General features: G+C 42.9%; 1 protein-coding gene across 3 annotated transcripts in view; it reads left to right on the top strand.

Annotated features, from left to right (window-relative positions):
• The window catches only part of KHDRBS3 (KH RNA binding domain containing, signal transduction associated 3), a 103,490-nt gene that overhangs the window by 13,305 nt on the left and 66,737 nt on the right, over positions 1-23,448 (top strand). For 2 of the 3 annotated variants that reach the window (XR_012715434.1, XM_075270084.1), the window contains exon 2: positions 12,294-12,467. The exons of the other annotated variant lie outside the window; for it this stretch is intronic. Coding sequence is in view for 1 of the 2 variants with exons in the window: in XM_075270084.1 (XP_075126185.1) it covers positions 12,294-12,467 (174 nt within the window). In the remaining variant the exon portion in view is untranslated. The remainder of the gene's footprint in view (positions 1-12,293; positions 12,468-23,448) is intronic. 3 annotated transcript variants of the gene reach the window in all.

The raw sequence follows: 23,448 nt of genomic DNA, 5'->3' as shown, positions 1-23,448 counted from the left end.
ACAGCGCTATTCTCAAACTGAGAGGGAAGCTCTCGCAGTTGTATGGGGATGCCTTCATTTTCATCTTTACCTCTTTGGTTGTCCATTCACAGTGGTCAGTGATCATAAACCACTCATTCCAATCTTCAATAAACATTCATCAAAGCCACCCCCACGACTTGAACGCTGGCTACTCCGCCTGCAGAACTATCGCTTTCACTTGAGATATGAGGCAGGAGCTGGGAACCCTGCAGACTATTTTTCAAGACACCCTTCACCACAGTCTACCAAAGATGACTTGCCTGCCACTGTCTTAGCTGAGGAGCATGTAAATTTCATTGTTACACACTCTGTGCCAAGAGCAATGACCCTCGAAGAAATTAAACATGCGGTGGATTCTGATCCCCAACTTCAGTTGGTAATTGACACTGTTCGGTCTAAGAACTGGAACTCTTTTCTAGCTGACACTCGTCTTCAACCGCAGGGCCAAACAGCATATTTGCAGGCCTTCTTTAATGCAAGACACTCTCTTTCTGTATCTGACTCAAACATACTACTACGTGACAACCGCCTGGTCATTCCTCAGAAACTTCAGAGTAGAGTGATCGATCTGGCCCATGAGGCCCATCAAGGTATAGTTAAAAAAAAGCAATTACTTAGGGAGAAAGTATGGTTTCCTGGACTAGATAAACAAGTGGAAGCACTTATTGCCACATGTATACCTTGCCAAGCAACTACGGTGGACCATAGCCGAGCACCAGTACAAATGACACCTCTACCAGACAATCCATGGACTGCTGTGAGTGTTGATTTCTGCACTTTGCCAGATCATTCCTATTTACTGGTTGTCATAGATGATTTTTCTAGGTTTCCAGTCATTGAACCCGTTTCCACCACCTCTGCAAGAGCTGTCATACCAAAACTGGACAAAATCTTCTCTGCATATGGCATACCTGAAACAGTGAAGACTGACAATGGGCCACCTTTCAATAGTGCAGATTTTCAGTCTTTTGCAACTTATCTTGGTTTTAACCACAGGAAAATAACTCCTTACTGGCCTCAAGCCAATGGTGAAGTGGAGCGCTTCATGCAATCAATCAACAAAACTCTTCGGATTGCTACCATGGAACACAAGGATTTGCAGCAAGAATTGTACAGATTCCTTAGACAGTACAGAGCCACCCCACACTCTACTACAGGAACTCCGCCAGCGACTGCGCTTTTCGGCAGGCCTTTGCGCATTAAGCTTCCAAACATCCCAGTAGTTCACGTCCAGACTCCATTGGTCCTCAATGATTCCCTTGCCAAAGGCAGGATGAAAAGATATGCAGATAAGAGAAGTTGTCGCTTCAAACAGCTGGATGTGGGAGACTGGGTCCTTGTTAAAAGGCTGAGACCCAGTGACAAGTTATCATCCCCTTATCATCCAGAACCCTTTCAAGTCACACACGTCAAAGGTACCATGGTTACTGCTCAACGCCAGGGTCATCAAGTGACACGAAATGTCTCCCATTTTAAAAAGCTTTGTGACTACAATCCAGGAGCAAGTGCAGAGGAGACAGATGATGAGGAAATTTCACCAGGTACAACTGGTTCAGCAACACCAACAAGAGATACCGAAAATTCACAGACTGTTTCTGATAACGAGATGTCTCAACGCTACCCGACAAGGATAAGTCGAAGGCCACCAACGCACCTCAGGGACTATGTTCTGCAGTAAAATTTTCTTTTCAGTTCGGACCTTTTATTTATTGTTCATTTATAATGTTTGCATTTTATTTTATTTTTTTTTATAAGAAGGGGAGAGATGTGATGTTGTTATAAGTATGTTCTGTATGTTCTGTTCTGATTACTTATTCTGCTTTGTCTGCCTAGCAACAGTGAGGTAGTAATGGAGGAGGAGCTGAGCTTAGGGGGAGGAGTTGTTAGACAGGGAGCCATGATGGAGCATGGAATAAAGTGTTCTGATCTACAAGAGTAACCATCTCATAGTGGACTTATTCCAGAAGACCTGCATCCTCACTACAACACTACATCTAGCATTATTCAGAATCTCTCCTGTTATGGGTTCTTCAAGACATTAATGTAGAACATCAAAATAAGAACCCTACTAGTCCTGAGTGAGGAGTCCGCAGTGGTTCTGTGCAGAGCATTGAATCCTTCTGTTCACTTCACCTACGATAAAGGACTAGCATTTCCATTCTGGATCCAGCTTACTGTACTATAGTCACACCAGGGGACCTTATAGTATACAGTATTCCACTGTAGCTTACACACAGTATTGAGCACCCTCTAGTGGTGGCCACACGCAGGCAGTATTGTATACTTTATATGCACATTGAGTCAGCACAGCAAACTGCATTTAGTTATATTTTCAGACCATTCATGACATAGATCCCTGGGTCTGGTCCAGGAGAGTCTCACGGCCCACTGGTCTTATCCTCCCTCAGTTGACTGTAATGTCACATCAAGTGCCTCTTGACATAATTGGGAACAATTAGTAATCCATCCCTGACTTGCTTCTTTGCTCTTCCCCCTCTGTCCTGTACATGTAGTAGAGATCTTCAGGCCCCATTAAGTGCTTAATGTAAAGTTACCACTCGAGGTCTGTGCATGCGACAATAAGATTCTGTTGGTTATTGCAGAGATTTGCGTTGAATATCTTGACGCACGGCGGTATGCGCGATAAAGGAGGAACCACTAGAAAAGTCAAAAGCTTCTTCTTGTGTTGAAGAGATCTGACATCGCAATCATTCCTTTATAATTGGCTTGGCAGGAAGCGAGAACACTCTACATAAAATGAATGTCACTGGAAATCGAAAAATGTTTGGCTAACAAGATGCTCGAGACGTCTGCCGAGGAGTGGAATAAATGGATGCGGGATATTGGATTAGGGTGACGTCATCGGCTTTACCTGTAGGGTGACTTGGAAGGACCTTCCAGAATACGCCCAAACTCTAATCATCAGTCATTCACTTAAATATAAGACTTGACGCAATGAAGAGTCTTCAATCTCGGAGGATTTAATTTCTTAATTCATGCATAATATAAGAAACCATAATCTACCATATTGCAAATTGTCTTCATGCCAGTCTGTACATGGTTAAAAAATGCAGATGTGAAATCCGCACCTTGCAAATAAATTGGTTAAGGACTCCAATACAATATATTGTCATTCCATGGAGGCAAAACCCTTGAAAGGTTGCAATTCACATCACAAACACTTGGCAACCTGCATTGACCAATATATGCAAAGGGTGCAGAACTTGGGAGAGTCAGTGAACCCATAAGCAATGGCCTAACTATAGGAAACTCAGCTTAGACAGGGGCCTACAGGTCACCACCAAAATTCTCTGGGTGGAAGTCTGTGCATTGGAAATGTCCCCCCTTCTCTCTGGTGTAGTGGAATGAGAAGGTTTATGATACACAGCCTGCCACTGTCAGAAAGGGGGGAAAAATAGCCTTTGAATGGTAAAAGGAGCAGTTAGAGAGCAGTATATAGATAAGGTGGGATTCTGTGCAGGAGGCTGTGGTGCATGGTTACTGTATGGTGGACGCAGAGGATGGGGATGATGGATAGATTGTGTGCAGACATGTTTGTCATGGTGGTCTGGGCTGAATAGAGAAGGAAAGGGAAATGGAAATACAGCTAAAATGTGCAAATGGGAGGAGCAGACAGATCGAAGGAGAGGTCTAGACTGAAATTTTGCACCAGGGCTCATGAGCCTTTACTTGCGCGCGCCTGTGTAATCTACCATCAAAGTATTGTAAAATCATGTTTTTTGGGTTTTTTTTTTATCACCGCTGGTAATTTTGTGCTATTCATTTTAGACTATATCCAGCCAAGATGGAAAGGACACACCTGTATAGTTTTTCGAACCATAGGCTTACTGACTACGACTAAACATTGCGTCATTCATGTCACCTCCAACTGTCATGTGACCCAGTACATGTTCGCGGATTATACCCAGTGGAATACCGTTCTAGGTTTATTCTGGGTACGGGTCCATATTTCCATGTGTTCTATGTCACATCTTCGTGTTAGCTGAATCCTGGTAGAGGAGGGAGAGGTTGTTACACAATCAGGGAAAAGTCACTGACTTATGAAACAAATATATTTAGTTCCTCGGATGCTGAAGGGTCTGGAGATATCGTAGTTATTTATATCCAGTATAAACTAAGGCAACAAGGGTAACCTCAAGTGGAGTGCTGGGGAGCTGGGGGTGAATCCTGCTCACCACCACATGCCATCGAAGACCATGATTAACCCTTTCTTTGGTATCCATCAACATCTCCATCACTTGGAACATTCACTATACAGATGTTAGAGCTATTCAGACAAAGCAAAGGTAAAATACATATGACTCAAATAATCCAAGATCATGCTACCACCTACTCACCTTCCATCACCTATGCCGGGCTCCTCTGTGTCATCCGCTGCTTGTTCCCTGGTCCTCTTCTGACTTATGTGCTATCAGACTCCTCATGATGTAGGCGCACCCCAAATCACAACTGTGACCCAATAACTCCTCACTGTACCGTGACCTCACAGAAGAAGTTTATTTTATTACACCTCCCCAAGGCTCTCACCCATTATATACCAGGATCTGAAGATTCTCCCACAGTATAATAGTGATACATGGACTGGAAAACTCCAAAATGTTGGAAAAATTGTGACAAATACCACTCATCATGAACAGGTTTGATCATCTGCATTCCCTTAATGTATTAAAACGAAGGGTCCGTCTGTACTTTATGACCTTCACCATCCATCTCGGATAGGAATTGGAATTGTAACGTGGCTGGATATTATGCGGTGGTCACAAGGTGACTCGCTACTTTGTTTCCCGAAGGGAAGCTATAAAATCTCAGTGCGAGTCTGGGTGATCCATCACTTTTGTTGTGACTTATGGGTTACTATGTGTTTCCCTTTATTCCAAGACTTATACTAGATAAAAACTTACAACAAGGCCCAAGGAATTGTCTGAGACGGTTCAGGAAGCAAAGTCGATAACTTATATTTGTAATTATTTTGTGCTTGTTTCTTAATTATACTTCACATCTTAAAACCTATACCATCGGCCTATACAATAATGGAAGTCAGAGATGAAGAAAGTGAATTCTACAATTTTCACACTTTAAGATGATTTGAGTGTTCTTATTGAGTGAACTGTAAGTGCAGATGGACGGCGTCTTCCTTATTGGTATTAGAGTTGCCCAGTATAAGACTAGACTTTTGGGGATATAACTTTACATTAAATATTGACACATTGTGATATTTATTAGGGATAGAACTGGATTTACCCACATTTTACAAAAGTTTGGGGGTTGACCCAAACCTGGAATTTTTAGTGTTTGTGGCACACAATTAATAGGAGGACTATTACATAAGTGAAGGTCCAGGAGTGGTGAGTAAAAGGAAGTTATACTCGCCTTGTCTAACCTCATCTGGGCATCTGGTGGTCCCCTGGTTTCTTCTGGCCTCTCGCTGTTGTTACACTCCCTAGGGTTACCAATGAGACCTGTACGAAACTGTGACGTCAGCCGGATACGGGAAGAGGCCTGAAGATGTCGAGGCCGACCGGATACTACAAGGATGCCCGGGAGAGGTGAGGCACAGGAGGTAGATCTGTCCTAGAGTATAATAGCACTACCTGTGCCAAACAAGATTAGCCAAAAACTAAGTGGAGGACTGAACATCACAAATATTTGTTGCAATAAATCTTGTAATTAATATTTACAGTGTTGGCAAAAAGTATTGGCACCCCTGCAATTCTGTCAGATAATACTCATTTTCTTCCAGAAGCTATGGGATCATAATGGAGTGTCCTCCCCATGGGCTGATCCTGGAAGATGGAAGATCATCCTTCCACCCCCTACCAGAGTGGTGCATACCATAATACGCTAACTGCTAGGGTTGAGCCGATCTTAAGATTTCAGGATCATTCTTAAAATCAGATTTTTCAATCATTTTCCAGTATGATGGGACAGTATTCTGTGTCTATGGGAAGATTTAGCATTAGCAGCAGGATGTGTGGCACAAGATGGAAAGGTTTTGTGATATTCCGTCAGGAGTTGTCTATTGTCTACACATCGGTGGCCAGCCAATTGAAGTTGTAACTGTATTTGGGGTAAGGTAAGGGTGGGCACACCTATATAGGGCCACTTAATATGCGTTCCTAAGATTCGTCTAGGAAGTCCTTTAGATTTTTGTTTTGGTGCATTTATAACCTACAGTAGATCATAAGACGTCTTAGTGCAGATCTGCTGTAAATCTGACCGCTAAAGGTTTTTTATAATTACACAAATTTTTCATAGCTTCTGTATATTAAGTCGACTTCATTGCCCCAAGTAAATGCTCCGATTGTGCTTTTAATCCCCAGAAATCCATATATAGCTGGACATGCATTAGTAGTGCGGCCATCTAATGTCAGACTTAGGAATATGAGTAATATGGACCATTGTGAATTTTTCAGATCAATATGGCTTTCAAGGGAAATATGGCGGAGATCCTAAATGTCTACTGGTGGTGCCGCTAAATTTATCATGAAGATCATCTTGGATGGATCCAGTACAGAGGGGAACCCAAAGATAATCTCCAGCAAATACATTGAGGAAGGTTTACTAAGCTAAATGGGCCAAAATTCTGTCTCCATCCATGCCAAAACTGTCAGATGCGCCATTTTTATTTAACACTTTAGACACCTATTGTGACTCTGGACAGTTTTGGAAACCGTTAAGGAAAAGGGGATGTGACCGAGAGGAACAAGGAAAGACGAGAACAGTAACAAAGTGCACCAAATGTAGCAAATAAGTGGTCGTAAGTAAGCGGCCAACTGGTGTCCAATAACAACTATGGATCATCTTAAGATTGCCTAGTTTAGTTTTAAGCCACCCCCACTGTTCTTCTAGTTCCCCCAATGAATATTCCAGCTTCTGTTCTGTATTTGTGACCAATCGCAATTTGTTTGCCCCATATCTGGTAAATTTGTTAAATGGGGCCATACTTTATCACAAAATAGGAAGATTTGGCCCGATCACATCTATAGAAAGTGTATACCAGATTGGACAGAATTTTTAAGACCTTACATGTCGTCTTGCTCAGTTATATTAACCTATTGTAATATTGTATTCAATTGGTTTCAATGCAAATTGGAGATCAGTTAAGTGTGGATACATCTGTAAGACATGGATAGGAGAGGCTGCAGATTGTTCCCTGTTTATTAGCTTGTTATAGGCAAACCAAGCCATTGCAGGCATCAACAGAGGACTATCTGCTGTTTCCACCATCTATAGGGTGCACTATGGGCACAAGGTGCAATGATAAGAAACTGAGGGACAGCAGAATACACTGGGTAATGCAGATATGCAGAGTACACTCAGGGTATAATGGATTGGCCCAAGTACAGTCTGATATTTCATTGCTCAAAAACCCACAAGAGACAAATATGAAGAAATTCAGAATCCTTAGATTAAAGCAATTCTCCAATGGCGCAGCACAGCCGGTATATAGTGTATGGAACCGTCTGATTCCAGCTCTGTACACTGTGTAGCTGATTAGAGATGAGCGAACAGTGTTCTATCGAACACATGTTCGATCGGATATCAGGGTGTTCGCCATGTTCGAATCGAATCGAACACCACGTGGTAAAGTGCGCCAAAATTCGATTCCCCTCCCACCTTCCCTGGCGCCCTTTTTGCACCAATAACAGCGCAGGGGAGGTGGGACAGGAACTACGACACTGGGGGCATTGAAAAAAATTGGAAAAAGTCATTGGCTGCCGAAATCAGGTGACCTCCATTTTAGACGAATAGTGGATTTCAAATCCGGGTCATATGAGAATGTGAACTTTGTGACTATGAGACAGGGATAGCTGTACAGGCAGGGATAGCTAGGGATAACCTTTATTTAGGGGGGAATGTTATTAAAAATAACTTTTTGGGGCTCTATCGGGTGTGTAATTGTGATTTTTGTGAGATAAACTTTTTCCCATAGGGATGCATTGGCCAGCGCTGATTGGCCGAATTCCGTACTCTGGCCAATCAGTGCTGGCCAATGCATTCTATTAGCTTGATGAAGCAGAGTGTGCACAAGGGTTCAAGCGCACCCTCGGCTCTGATGTAGCAGAGCCGAGGCTGCACAAGGGTTCAAGCGCACCCTCGGCTCTGATGTAGGAGAGCCGAGGGTGCACTTGAACCCTTGTGCACCCTCAGCTCTGCTACATCAGAGCCGAGGGTGCGCTTGAACCCTTGTGCACACTCTGCTTCATCAAGCTAATAGAATGCATTGGCCAGCGCTGATTGGCCAATGTATTCTATTAGCCTGATGAAGTAGAGCTGAATGTGTGTGCTAAGCACACACATTCAGCTCTACTTCATCGGGCTAATAGAATGCATTGGCCAGCGCTGATTGGCCAGAGTACGGAACTCGACCAATCAGCGCTGGCTCTGCTGGAGGAGGCGGAGTCTAAGATCGCTCCACACCAGTCTCCATTCAGGTCCGACCTTAGACTCCGCCTCCTCCGGCAGAGCCAGCGCTGATTGGCCGAATTCCGTACTCTGGCCAATCAGCACTGGCTAATGCATTGTATTGGCTTGATGAAGCAGTGCTGAATGTGTGTGCTTAGCACACACATTCAGCTCTACTTCATCGGGCTAATAGAATGCATTGGCCAATCAGCGCTGGCCAATGCATTCTATTAGCGTGAACTGAGTTTGCACAGGGGTTCTAGTGCACCCTCGGCTCTGCTACATCAGATTGCTACATCTGATGTAGCAGTGCCGAGTGTGCATCAGATGTGTAGTTGAGCAAAACTGACTCAGCACTGCTAAGTCTGCATTCGCATAGGAATGCATTGGCCAGCCTTCGGCCAATCAGCGCTGGCTCTGCCGGAGGAGGCGGAGTCTAAGGTCGGACCTGAATGGAGACTGGTGTGGAGCTATCTTAGACTCCGCCTCCTCCAGCAGAGCCAGCGCTGATTGGTCGAGTTCCGTACTCTGGCCAATCAGCACTGGCCAATGCATTTCTATGGGGAAAAGTTAGCTTGCGAAAATCGCAAACTGACAGGGATTTCCATGAAATAAAGTGACTTTTATGCCCCCAGACATGCTTCCCCTGCTGTCCCAGTGTCATTCCAGGGTGTTGGTATCATTTCCTGGGGTGTCATAGTGGACTTGGTGACCCTCCAGACACGAATTTGGGTTTCCCCCTTAACGAGTTTATGTTCCCCATAGACTATAATGGGGTTCGAAACCCATTCGAACACTCGAACAGTGAGCGGCTGTTCGAATCGAATTTCGAACCTCGAACATTTTAGTGTTCGCTCATCTCTATAGCTGATCACTAGGGCTGCCAGATGTCGGAGCCCTTCTAATCCCGTATCTATCACCTATTCTAAGAACAGGCAGTCCGTTTGAAGACTTGAAGTGCCCCTTTAATTTCTTAAATCATGTCCATTGGAGAAATAATGAGTTTTAGTTTTATTCCTGCGTAGATTGGATACATAAGTATTGATTTGTCTTGTAATGAATTATTTTTGCAGGTTACAATAAAAGCTATTGAGGGCTTTATAGTAATCTGCCTTGTAGATCTACTGGATCACTTCTGATCTTTCATTTCTTATGGCTACCCAGTCATTGTGTTACTTGCCCGCTCCTGGAATATCATCCTGTTCTGCTGACTATACTGCATTGTCCACCTGATAGTCAGACATGTTTAGATGAAGCCCTCTGATACATTGTAACAGTCTTCCTCCTATTATATTATATTCATTACTCTTCATACATCACTGATCCAGATGTAGAAAGTTTAACAAGTTACATAAACTCTCTCATCATTGTTAATGGCTTTGTTGTGGGTTATGATGATGCAGCAAGTTATGGGATTATAGTTGACTACCTCTGTACACCTATATACAATATAGGGAACTCTGTCATAGGGATTAGACTGCTTTCCTTATCTTCACTCCAAGAATCTTGCCTTGGTCTCATGTTTAGGTCCTCATTGTAAAAATCTCAAACATCCCTTTAAGTGGTCGGTCATATTCTGGATACTTGGAGCTACAATGAGGGGGTTATTGGACCCAGACAATGTATGGAGCCCAGTAATATCTCTATAATACATACAGTAGGTGGAGCGGAGTCTAACTCATGACTGTGCTGAGTTCATTTACAGGTTGATGGTCCATCCTTAGTATTCACTATCAATCTGAGCATGGCGAGGATCAGACTCCTGGCACCCCTACAGACCAGCTGAGTGAAGTCCTCTTAAATGTTTACCAGGCAGAGCCCCATCCATTTTGTAGTGGTCATGTCTGGTACTGCAACTATCTTCATCTCAGTTGTGTTCTAGACACATTATGGTTTTGTGATATATTGTCTGTGACCACTATGTAGGGGATGAATTGCAGGCTTTTATCATGTTGTGATATTGTTGAATTGGTTTCAAGACTCTTTGACATACTTATCCAAATTGGAGATCAGTTATGCGAGGACACATCTGGAAAAATCAAAGTCCTGGAAAATGTTTTCGCAGATCTGATGTGTTTCAACCTCAGGAGCTAACCTGGTAATATCTTGTGATGGAAGCAATAATGTCTAACATATATGAAACAAACCTAAGATGAAGAATCTATTGTTATATTACATTCTGCATTGAGCTATGAACTTTTCTAGACATGGACAGCTAAGCATGCCCCTCCCCCCTCTAAACCCAGCATGACCCGGTGACCCCTGCACAGATCTTGTTATGAGATCTATTCTGATTAGAAGAAGTAAACAGTTTTGGTCATACAGTCTCTTGTAATAGGCTTATGTAAACTTAAAGGGGTTTTAATAGATTTGTAGATAAGTTAAAAAATTTTACATATATAAAAAAAACTTTAAAAATTGCAGCATTTTAAAGATTTTCTAACACCTTGTTGGTGACCTCTCTTGTCTTGATCAGTTGCCCATGGATATGAATGCAGGTCTATGGTCTGAGACTTGTCTGAAACCAAGCATGACTTCCTTATTGTGGTTGGTTTATCTTCTCATACATGTAGTGTCCTCCTGATAACCAGCCATGATGTCCTTATTGTGGTCGGGTTATCTTCTCATACATGTAGTGTCCTCCTGATAACCAGCCATGATGTCCTTATTGTGGTCGGGTTATCTTCTCATACATGTAGTGTCCTCCTGATAACCAGCCATGATGTCCTTATTGTGGTCGGGTTATCTTCTCATACATGTAGTGTCCTCCTGATAACCAGCCATGATGTCCTTATTGTGGTCGGGTTATCTTCTCATACATGTAGTGTCCTCCTGATAACCAGCCATGATGTCCTTATTGTGGTCAGGTTATCAGGAAGATACTACATGTATGAGAAGATAACTTGACCACAGTAAGGACATCATGGTTGATTATCTTCTCATACATAGTGTCTTTCTGATAACCTGTCCACAATAAGGAAATCATGCCTAGCTTTTTGACTTGTCCCAGACTATAGAAAGTCTCTGCAGTCTTGGCCCTATCCATTGACAACCAATCAAGGATGGAGGACTTTTTAAACATTTAGTTATTGGTTTTTCAGATAATTCTCACCCTTAACAGAATCTTGAATTTGGCTAAAAACACCAACTTGGGAAACAAATTCAATACTTGTGCCATTAGCCAAACCTTCACAAAGCAATGGGTATCGGTAAACGAATACATACAGCCTATCGCTTTGTGATACATTATCCTAAAACAATATTGTCTTGAAAGGTGGACCTTCCCTGTGACAGAGAAAAGGAAATGTAAAAATTAGGATTTTGGATTGGCTGTAAATAAATTTAAAAAAAAATAAATTAAAAAAAAAGAAATATTCAGTGATAAATAAAAAAATAAATAACACTTAACTATAAATAAAAAATACTTTCTAGGTGTAAACAAATAAAAAGAATAGCGTTTGGTTGTATAGAAAGTAGTCTGTAGCTGTAAATAAAAAATAGAACTTTTAGAGAAGAATAAAAATGTATCTTTAGCTGTAAATAAAATCCTATCGAGTTGCAAGACCAAAAGTCATGTTGTAAAGAATAAAAAAATAAAATGTTATAAAATCCTTTATTTTCCGTACAATAGAAGATGTTTCTTTCTCCATCTCTCCTGCCTCCCTTCCATCTGATATATTGTCATTTTTGACCGCTGTCATGGGAAATCTTTACATAGAACATTAAAGGTGATTGTGTCTCCATTATAAACAGTCGATCCAGACAGGACTGGAATTTTTTTTTTGAGGCCTGTTGAAAGGTGACATTGTGTGACTTACTGAAAAATGGCCTTTATTATGTCATAGATCAACTGAAACCTTCATATGCTCCTGTACCTCCAAGCAAGACCGACTCACATCCCGAGGAAGGTCTCAAATCAGACACACTTGACAGAGCTCGAGATCCTTCTGAGACCCAGCAGCCTCCTTTAATCAAGCATGCGGCGAAAATGATACTTACACTGCTGGATTCCATTACAGGTGACCGCTAACATACAACACATGTTATAACATGTCATATCACTAGGCAAGGACCCATGGGAATGACCAAACTCGCTGGCAGGACGAAATGTTTAAGTTAGGAATATATCATCCCCAATATCGCACATCTTGTCTGAAACCCTTACCCTGTCTTGTATGTACATGTGTATTTTGTCATATCTTATATCGTATACATAGGTGAAGCGTGTTTATTAGGGTTGAGCAATCGGGATCGAGTAAATTTCACGATCGTGATCGGAATTCCGAGCCTGATCTCTTCCAGATCGGCTCAACCCTAAAAGTGACTCTTCCCATAGAGAAGCATTGACTAGGGTTGAGCGATCGGGATCAGAAAAAATCGGATTCAGATCGGTGATCGAGCAAATTACACAATTGGGATCGGCTGGAAAATGATCGGAAAGCTGATTTTAAAATCGATCCTGAAATCTCAAGATTGCCTCAACCCTAATGTTTACATTTTAATAAATTGCATGTGACGATACTGTTGAATTCTTACTTTATTGGGTAACTTTGTATTAAACATTTAGTTTGACTTCTATTTCTACTGTCCTTCTTACCAGACCCATCATGTGTCCTCAGGGACCGACTGTAATGACTTGTTAGATGTGACCCCTTTACCAAACCCATTAAATGTCCAAGAGAACCAATAGTAACCATGTCCATTGTCCTTATTAACAAGCTCACCCTTTGTCCCGATGAACCAATAATAATGACCTGTTAGAAATGTTCCCTGAGACCGATCATAGGTCCCTTGGAGCTAATAGTATTGACGTGATAGCCATGTCCATTGTCCTTATTAACAAGCTCACGATGAACCCATAATGACCTGTTAGAAATGCCCATCAGACATTTCATGTGTCCGAGGATCGGCTTGTAATGACTTATTAAACAGTCCACTGCTCTTACCAGACCCATCTTGTATCACAAGGAAACGATACAATATGAATAGTCTTTAAAGAACATTACAGAATACATTTGTCTCTGAGGTCCATTGTGTCCCCTAACTGGTTTGACTGGGAATCTCTTCCAAGTGTCTTAGCTAAGTTCCCTCCCCAATATTCACCCTTTAACCACATTACAGTGATCTGGACTTTTCTGTAGGGAGACTGCAAGGTTGTTACCTCTTGTAGTGGTCCAGGTATAGATGACAGCCATGTGTAGAGCCAGGGGATAGGCAAGAGTTGTCTAATATGGGCCAAGTTCATGGACAGGTGGAAATAGTTCACGGTTGTAGACAAGCCAAATGTCAGGTTGGACTGCAAGGGTTCCATAGTCAAAGTCAAGCCAAGGTCTGTAATGGGTATCGGGCCGATGAGGATGAACGCAGTATGGAAAAAAGTCACAGAAAAACCATGTGTAAACCAAAAATTTTTGCAGGAGCAAGCTAAGCTGTGAATCAGTATTGCATAGGTGACTGCCTCTGGTCAAGGCTGCCTTCTATAACCATGATCTACGGGGATTGGCTGGAGATATGAATGTTGTTTGCACACTGGTCCTTTAAAAACAGGGAACGGCCAATTACATGGACATAGGACATCTGAGCAGAACGGGAAGAAGCAGGAGCCAGGTGCTCCAGAGAGCCATGAGGAGCAGGATTACAAGTGAGCTAGTGGTCATGGTTATCAAGGCATTAGCAATGCCATTGACTTCTATATGTCTATAGTCATCACGGGCATTAAAACTAGACTAGTAGAGAGTGTACATGTAATATGGGACAAAAGCAAAAGTTTGCATTCCAAAGATGTAATTCATGAGGCTTTTATGGGACCCTAAAGGGAACCATGGCAGATTGGTCTCATTTTTTTATGAACCTGTGCATGGATCCCTACTACAGACCTGTCGTAACAGCAAAGATGGTCATGGGGAATTAACCTGAGTATTGAGGGTCAATAGCACATGACGTTACAGACAGAACCGTGGTGGTTTTGACCAATATCAGAAGGAACCATATAGTCTTGAATGTTTGGACCCTAAACGTAAATTTCATAGAATGTTGCAACTATAAAATTTTGTATTGAAACCTTTAAAGTTTTTGGATATCCCTCCCGTGCTTTGATGTTTTCTGTCTCGGTTATGTGCACCATTTTGGCTAGAGCAGCTGTTCTCTTTTAGGATCCAAGGTCTGACCTACAGTAGAATCCTCCAAATTGTACAGTATGTGCCTCGAAGTAGGTTGTGATCTAGGCCCCATCCACAAGGCATGGTGTCGGTGACTGAGCCTAGTCAATGGTGGGAAGCTTCTGTGAAATGTCTATGCTCGTATGAACGAGCATAGACATTTCGTATGAACGAGCCCTTAGTCTGTTTGACATCCGTTGCCTCGTCTGAACCTCCGTGATTTTCTTGAAAGTTGGACAAAAAGCTCCTAATTGCCGAATAAGATGAGAATTTGTGATAGTTCCCCAAACCGAACATAATTACAGTCTGTTCTCGCCCCATGAAGATCACTGGGTTGATAATCATCCTTTCCTTTGATCTCAGCCTTGGTAATTAATTCTTAGATCATTTTTTATTTAAAGACCAACATTTTTCCAGACTTATCGGTCCTACCAGGTGGTTCGCCACCTTGAAAGAGTTAAGGCAGAAATTGAGACTTGACAATTAGTTTTTTTTATTTTTAATGAGTAGGATCTGAACAGAACTAATCTCTTTTGGATCATTACTTCACCTAATCACAAAGACTATTTTTTAATTCAGATCCGGGCAGAATTGTAATTGGTGGTTCTCCCGAGCTTGGTAATTGCGTACGATGTCTGAGCTTCTCGCTCTACACCTAATGGACTCTGCAATTAGGAGAGAAATGTAGCTTAACCCTTCAGGCTGATCTGACCAAAAAAATTGTATCGGTGTTCTCATTATTCAATCATTAAGTATCCAGGACTTGTTTTTGGAAGTTGTTTTCTAAGTCATCATTTTTTTTTCTTCTCCGGTTTGTTCTACATTTATATCCAGAGTCCAACAACTTCGCCGACAAAGCAAACGTCTCTTTTTGATGCACACTGCGTTTAACGATTCTTTGTCCACCATAGCCTGAAGCCATGGATAATAATGGAGAGATGCAGAGAACGATCTTGGTCCATTACTCCCATCTGGCTAGAATTTCTTAAGGACAGATGGAAGTAAAAAGTGTGACTGCAGAGTATAACCTTCCAAAAGTATTAATGACATCATATCTTATAGAATGTGGAGGTCACTTTGGTCAGTTAAAGACCCTTTACTACCTCCACCTCCAGCTTTACTACCTTCACCACCTCATCTTCACCTTTACTACCTTCACTACCTCCACCTTTACTACCTTCACTACCTCCACCTTTACTACCTTCACTACCTCCACCTCCACCACCTCCATCTTCACCTTTACTACCTTCACCACCACCTCCACCTCCTCCATCTTCACCTTTACTACCTTCACCACCTCCACCTCCACCACCTCCATCTTCACCTTTACTACCTTCACTACCTCCATCTTCACCTTTACTACCTTCACCACCTCCATCTTCACCTTTACTACCTTTACTACGTCCACCTTCACCACCTCCATCTTCACCTTTACTACCTTCACTACCTCCTCCTCCACCTTCACCACCTCCATCTTCACCTTTACTACCTTCACTACCTTCACCACCTCCATCTTCACCTTTACTACCTTTACTACGTCCACTTTCACCACCTCCATCTTCACCTTTACTACCTTCACTACCTCCTCCTCCACCTTCACCACCTCCATCTTCACCTTTACTACCTCCACTACCTTCACCACCTCCATCTTCACCTTTACTACCTTTACTACCTTCACCACCTCCATCTTCACCTTTACTACCTTTACTACCTTCACCACCTCCATCTTCACCTTTACTACCTTTACTACCTCCTCCTCCACCTTCACCACCTCCATCTTCACCTTTACTACCTTTACTACCTCCTCCTCCACCTTCACCACCTCCATCTTCACCTTTACTACCTTTACTACCTCCTCCTCCACCTTCACCACCTCCATCTTCACCTTTACTACCTTCACTACCTCCTCCTCCACCTTTACTACCTCCATCTTCACCTTTACTACCTGCACTACCTCCTCCTCCACCTTTACTACCTTCACTACCTCCACCTCTACCTTCACCACCTCCATCTTCACCTTTACTACCTTCACCACCTCCACCATTTCCAACTGTTTTCATTCTTCAGTAGGAGCCATTTCACTAACTCTGGTGGAGATGGAATTTTGTTTTTTAGCCTCTACCACTCTTGAATAGTCAACACTGTTAGTTTTCGAATCCAATACTGTCAAATGGGCTACACTAGGTTGTCTGCTCCAGCACAGGACAGTAGCATTTTGGGTGTTGGAACTAAAAGCAGTTATTGCTCAGGAACGGTGGGGACTATAGAAGAAAAAATCCAACTGCACCAAAATCAGTGGACCTAAATCTATTGAAGGGTACAAACAGTTGGAGTTGGTGGAGGTGGTGAAAGGTTCTCCTTGGTAATGGAGATTATTGAAAATCTCATGGACCACACTGGTCACTTTATGGGATTTGCATGTTTATGAGTAGGTCTAATTTTATCATGTTAAGATACTGTAATGTATTTACATTGTTTTTCATCAAATGGAGTTTGCCAATATTAGATGTATTAGTGCAACATAAAATACTTTTATATTAAACAGTTTGTAGAATTTTTTTTGTATCACAAGCCTTTTTGAATGTATAGAAATCTATTCTGGGATGGCAGAGATGTGAAAGGAAATAGAATTAGGGAAGTCCTGGTCTAACTGCTGGCATTCCCAGATTGCTTGATCTTGTACAGTTAAGCAATAAGCATTGGTTACATTGTCAACAAATGGCGAATATCAGGGGAATGAGTAGGTCACCCACGTGCCCCGTACCTTCTTGAGTTTGGCCATTCTAATAGCATTCATGCTTTCATACAACATGATTGAATGGACCATGAAAGTCACGAGATCCTGCTATCCTCACCTTGGCTGGCGGTAGAACATATGACATATGTTTTAGGCTAAGGCCCCACCTTGCGGAAACGCAGCTTTTTCTGTTGCAGATTTTGTTGCATTTTTTTTGGTAGCCAAAGCTAGGAGTAGATTAAGTAGAAGATATAAAGTTCTTATACTCTTACATCTCCCATTCCTCTTGTAGCGATTCTGGGATTTGGCTCAAAAAAACACAACAAAATCTGCAACAAAAAAGCTGTGCTTCTGCAATGTGGGGCCTCAGCCTTAAGGTAACACTTGGGATGGCTGGGAACTTATTTCCTAGTGTAGGGTGGGAGCGACAAGTGACATTGTTAAAGATACCACACAATGCTACAACCCATCTGCCATTGGACAAGACCAACAAATGGCGCCTTGTGCCTACCGTTGTGGAACCTCTGAAACGCAGTGGGGATATTTCAGGGTGTATTGTTTGCCCTCGTACTAGGACAAGATGTAAAATATTTAGAGAAGTCTTAAGGGAGACCTGTCCGCTTCCTCTGCCGCATTCACTGGTTGGGTGTCAGGATGGCTGAAGTCCTTCCATTGAAAATTTTTTGGTAACTTTTTTTTAAAGGATTGTTTCATGTTTTTGTTTTGACATGAGTATTAATCTCATCTAGTGACTCCATATCGAGCACACAAACCTAAAGTTTTTGCATTTGCGTAGGTTGATGCAGAGCTAGTCCGGAGGACGCTATGATATAGGTAGGTGCTATTGATGTTGACTTAAAGTGCACGATATTCCTCATCTGCCGCTCCACCAGTTTTGCCTATCCACAAAAGATACAACAATATTAGGTCTTTATCAAAACATTGGAGCTCAAGGGGACCCAAAAAGTCTCGTCTCACCTGAGACTGGTATTATTTATGGGGCAGGTCGGGACCCAGAAGCTTCAGGTTATTTCTCTCTCCGTTGCGAGCCTCCTCTGTGCTGTGACTGCTCCTACACTTACGTCTTATCTAAGGCTATGAAATAGACCTCACATTCTGTCATCCTCCGCTTGCCAGTTATGTTGAAGTGATGACATTCAATTTCACCGACAGCTATAAAAACGAATGCTTCTGCCGGATCCTTCTGCACTGCAGCTTGTTTGTCCATTAGGTATCTGTACATATGAAAATGGAAAAAAAAAATCATCGCTGGTTTCACCTGTACAGTAATCTTCATGATTTATTTTTGGTTTTCCATTTGTCTGTAAAAAATGTTGGCTTTCCGGGATTTTTTTTTTTTTTTTTAGTTTGGCTACTGTGGTTAAAGTGGATACTTCCAAAAATATTTCAGGTGTGGTGAGATTATACTAATGGAATTTCCTTACCACAGTAATGGTATAAGGATAAGTAGGCACAACCTTTCTACCAATATCTACTGTGATTTAAGGTCATTACAGTGCGTTCTGATGACACTCCCTTTATCACCCCAGTCCTGCAGATAGATAGGTTACTGTCACCAGACCCCAGCATATCACCCCAGCCCTGCAGATAGATAGGTTACTGTCACCAGAACCAGCATATCACCCCAGTACTGCAGATAGATAGGTTACTGTCACCAGAACCAGCATATCACCCCAGCCCTGCAGATAGATAGGTTACTGTCACCAGTACAGTATATCACCCCAGCCCTGCAGATAGATAGGTCAGTGTCACCAGACCCAGCATATCACCCCAGCCCTGCAGATAGATAGGTTACTGTCACCAGAACCAGCATATCACCCCAGCCCTGCAGATAGATAGGTTACTGTCACCAGTACAGTATATCACCCCAGCCCTGCAGATAGATAGGTCAGTGTCACCAGAACCAGCATATCACCCCAGCCCTGCAGATAGATAGGTTACTGTCACCAGACCCAGCATATCACCCCAGCCCTACAGATAGATAGGTTACTGTCACCAGAACCAGCATATCACCCCAGCCCTGCAGATAGATAGGTTACTGTCACCAGTACAGTATATCACCCCAGCCCTGCAGATAGATAGGTCAGTGTCACCAGACCCAGCATATCACCCCAGCCCTGCAGATAGATAGGTTACTGTCACCAGAACCAGCATATCACCCCAGTCCTGCAGATAGATAGGTTACTGTCACCAGAACCAGCATATCACCCCAGCCCTGCAGATAGATAGGTTAGTGTCACCAGAACCAGCATATCACCCCAGCCCTGCAGATAGATAGGTTACTGTCACCAGAACCAGCATATCACCCCAGCCCTGCAGATAGATAGGTTACTGTCACCAGAACCAGCATATCACCCCAGCCCTGCAGATAGATAGGTTACTGTCACCAGTACCAGCATATCACCCCAGCCCTGCAGATAGATAGGTTACTGTCACCAGACCCAGCATATCACCCCAGCCCTGCAGATAGATAGGTTACTGTCACCAGAACCAGCATATCACCCCAGCCCTGCAGATAGATAGGTTAGTGTCACCAGAACCAGCATATCACCCCAGCCCTGCAGATAGATAGGTTACTGTCACCAGATCCAGTATATCACCCCAGCCCTGCAGATAGATAGGTTACTGTCACCAGTACAGTATATCACCCCAGCCCTGCAGATAGATAGGTCAGTGTCACCAGAACCAGCATATCACTCCAGCCCTGCAGATAGATAGGTTAGTGTCACCAGAACCAGCATATCACCCCAGCCCTGCAGATAGATAGGTTACTGTCACCAGACCCAGCATATCACCCCAGCCCTGCAGATAGATAGGTTACTGTCACCAGACCCAGCATATCACCCCAGCCCTGCAGATAGATAGGTTACTGTCACCAGATCCAGTATATCACCCCAGCCCTGCAGATAGATAGGTTAGTGTCACCAGACCCAGCATATCACCCCAGCCCTGCAGATAGATAGGTTACTGTCACCAGAACCAGCATATCACCCCAGCCCTGCAGATAGATAGGTTACTGTCACCAGACCCAGCATATCACCTCAGTCCTGCAGATAGATAGGTTACTGTCACCAGTACCAGCATATCACCCCAGCCCTGCAGATAGATAGGTTACTGTCACCAGAACCAGCATATCACCCCAGCCCTGCAGATAGATAGGTTAGTGTCACCAGAACCAGCATATCACCCCAGCCCTGCAGATAGATAGGTTAGTGTCACCAGAACCAGCATATCACCCCAGCCCTGCAGATAGATAGGTCAGTGTCACCAGACCCAGCATATCACCCCAGCCCTGCAGATAGATAGGTTACTGTCACCAGAACCAGCATATCACCCCAGCCCTGCAGATAGATAGGTTACTGTCACCAGATCCAGTATATCACCCCAGCCCTGCAGATAGATAGGTTACTGTCACCAGTACAGTATATCACCCCAGCCCTGCAGATAGATAGGTCAGTGTCACCAGAACCAGCATATCACCCCAGCCCTGCAGATAGATAGGTTACTGTCACCAGAACCAACATATCACCCCAGCCCTGCAGATAGATAGGTCAGTGTCACCAGAACCAGCATATCACTCCAGTCCTGCAGATTGGTTATGGTCACTTGAATCAAGCAATGTTTTCCACTTTTGTATTGCAGTGTACATTTGAGATCCGTGTCTTTGTCAATATGCAGATGAAGCGCTTTGGGGTAATGGTAACTCCATCACTGCTCCAAAGAGCTTAATGACAAACATTATATAGGCAATGGAGGGAGCGATTCAGGAAGGAAAAACAGGTGACCCTAACATATGTATTAGCGGAGATGGGCTCATATTCTGTGTTCTGGTGACTCTCCCTTACAATTCCCTGTACAGTAGGTGACTAGGATACGTCTTATGTCTCTGGATATATCATCAGTTATAACAAATGTAACAGGCGCCAACTTTAATGTCGGACAATTCTGAGGATCAGGCCATGGCAATGATGCTATTAGATACTGTCAGATACACAACCTATAGAGATACAGTATGTTAGTTCTGAAGCTTCTTCTCTGTAATCTTATGTAAACTGACCTCTTAAAGGATTTATCTCAGTGGTTAGCATTGTCGCTTTGCCTTTGTCAGGGGTTACAATCCAACAAAGGACAACATCTGTATAGAGTTTGTATGTTCTCCCCATGTTTGCCTGGGTTTCTTCTGGGTGCTACAATGTTTATAAAGAATAGAATGGTACTAAAGTAGCAAGCTGAATACATCCCATAGTGGCATAGAGTGACTTTAAAGGGAAAGTGTACATAGAATCTTTATAGATTTTTCTCTTTTATTTTAACTTTCCTTACCCCTTTCTTTTTAAAAAAAAAATTTCGTTAAAATTCGTTTTTAAATCTAGAAAACTTCTCCCATTGACCTCAGTGAGTCGTCTCCATTCTATTGCTGCCTATGGCAATGACTGTGCTGTAAAGCAGATAACTAAATGCTGTGGAAAGAGCTTTTAGAGTGGGGAGCATGGAGGCAAGTTGGGTGCAGAGGCCGCAGTGTTCAGGCGAGATCTGCAGCCTCTTCTTGGAATACCATGAATGGCACCTATTGTAGGGACTATGCCTTAGTTTTGCAGCCCCCCCCCCCCCCAATTCACTTGAATGGTCTTGACCTGCTGCTGCTGTACCATGTCACCAATGAACACTGAGTGCTGCATCCTCTTCAAACAGCTGATTGTCAGGGTCCCGGGTGTGGAACCCCCACTGATAACATATCAATAGTTTGTTCCATGAGACCAGAAAATAGTCCTAGAAATGGCACCCCCATGTATCCAGACTATAAATGGGATTGCAATGGACTGAATCACGTGATCACAAAAACAAGTAATGGTCGAGTGCTGACGATTCTGGACACGAGATGGACCCATCCCCCATAGCTTATCCAACCCCTTCACTATATATGCCATAGGATCCTCCAGAGGGCCCAAGCACTAGCACAATAATGGTGCACCAGAAGATACCCAAATTTGAAGAGTCTTCTGGCCTATGTTCTTGGGTTTTTTGCAGAATGGGCCCCCATTCGATACTGCTCACCTATTCCGCACCGGGCTCTGATTGCCCAGTTCTTGCAGAATCTTTGTATAATGAAATATTTGGCAGTAAGAGGCTTATACAAATATTACAAGGGCTATGCCGCATTACATGGCGCTTTATTTAGCCATGACAGTGAGTTTTATCACTAAGACTAAATTGATTAATCTGGCTTACGATCCCGTTGCGGATCCATCCCGCCGTATTAATGTACAGTAGATATCGTGCGGCAGATACAGCATTTTAGGCTTCTAATTCCCTTGATCTCTTGCACGTCGCCCATGCCTATTTTCTATCCTAGCAGAAAATTCAATTTTCCCTTGTTTCTTCGGTTTTAATACGCCATAGAACATCTGCAAAGGTACGGAGGATTGCTGCTGGTAATACCCTAGGACAGATTAATGCCAGTGTTCTTGCCGATCCAACATCTGTATTTTAAGGTTTTAATCTTAACCTTTAATCATACATTTGACTTATTGTAAAGCATTCTGTGTACGAAAGCAACCTAGTGGGACAGAATGTAATCTGTGGATTAGCACAACACAAATCCCGCTCCCCTCTCAACCTTCAACATCTGATTAAAGAATCTGAGGGTCATTTATTCCAAAAGTAATTATACCGCCATATAATACAATGCCTTTGATTTATCAAATGTACAGGAGGGTTAGATAATACGGAGGACCTCGGAATAGCCAAGGATGTAGCAGGACCGGTCTATTCCAAAGCGAAGGTCCTTCGTGGTATAATGTAGCAATAAATACACTATCTGAATCTCAAAGACACTTTGTATCGGTGCGCTGTGATTTTATCTTCGCGGTACATTTTCGTTACATGATCGAGATGTTCCTGATCTGTTGTAACAGAAGCTGCCTGGATGGAGAAATACTAAGCCTTAAAATTACCTATGGGAGAGTTTAGTGAGCATGCTCAATCTGTGCTGCGAGAGGGAGGAGGTACTCTGTCTCCGTTTTCTATTATCTGCTTCCAGCTGTATTATAGAGGTGTTATCTTTCATTGTTATCCTATCTGCAA

Source organism: Leptodactylus fuscus, chromosome 4, assembly GCF_031893055.1.
Source record: "Leptodactylus fuscus isolate aLepFus1 chromosome 4, aLepFus1.hap2, whole genome shotgun sequence".
NCBI lineage: Eukaryota > Metazoa > Chordata > Amphibia > Anura > Leptodactylidae > Leptodactylus > Leptodactylus fuscus.
The sequence above is the reverse complement of the archived record's forward strand: the minus strand, read 5'-3'. Positions and strand labels throughout refer to the sequence as shown.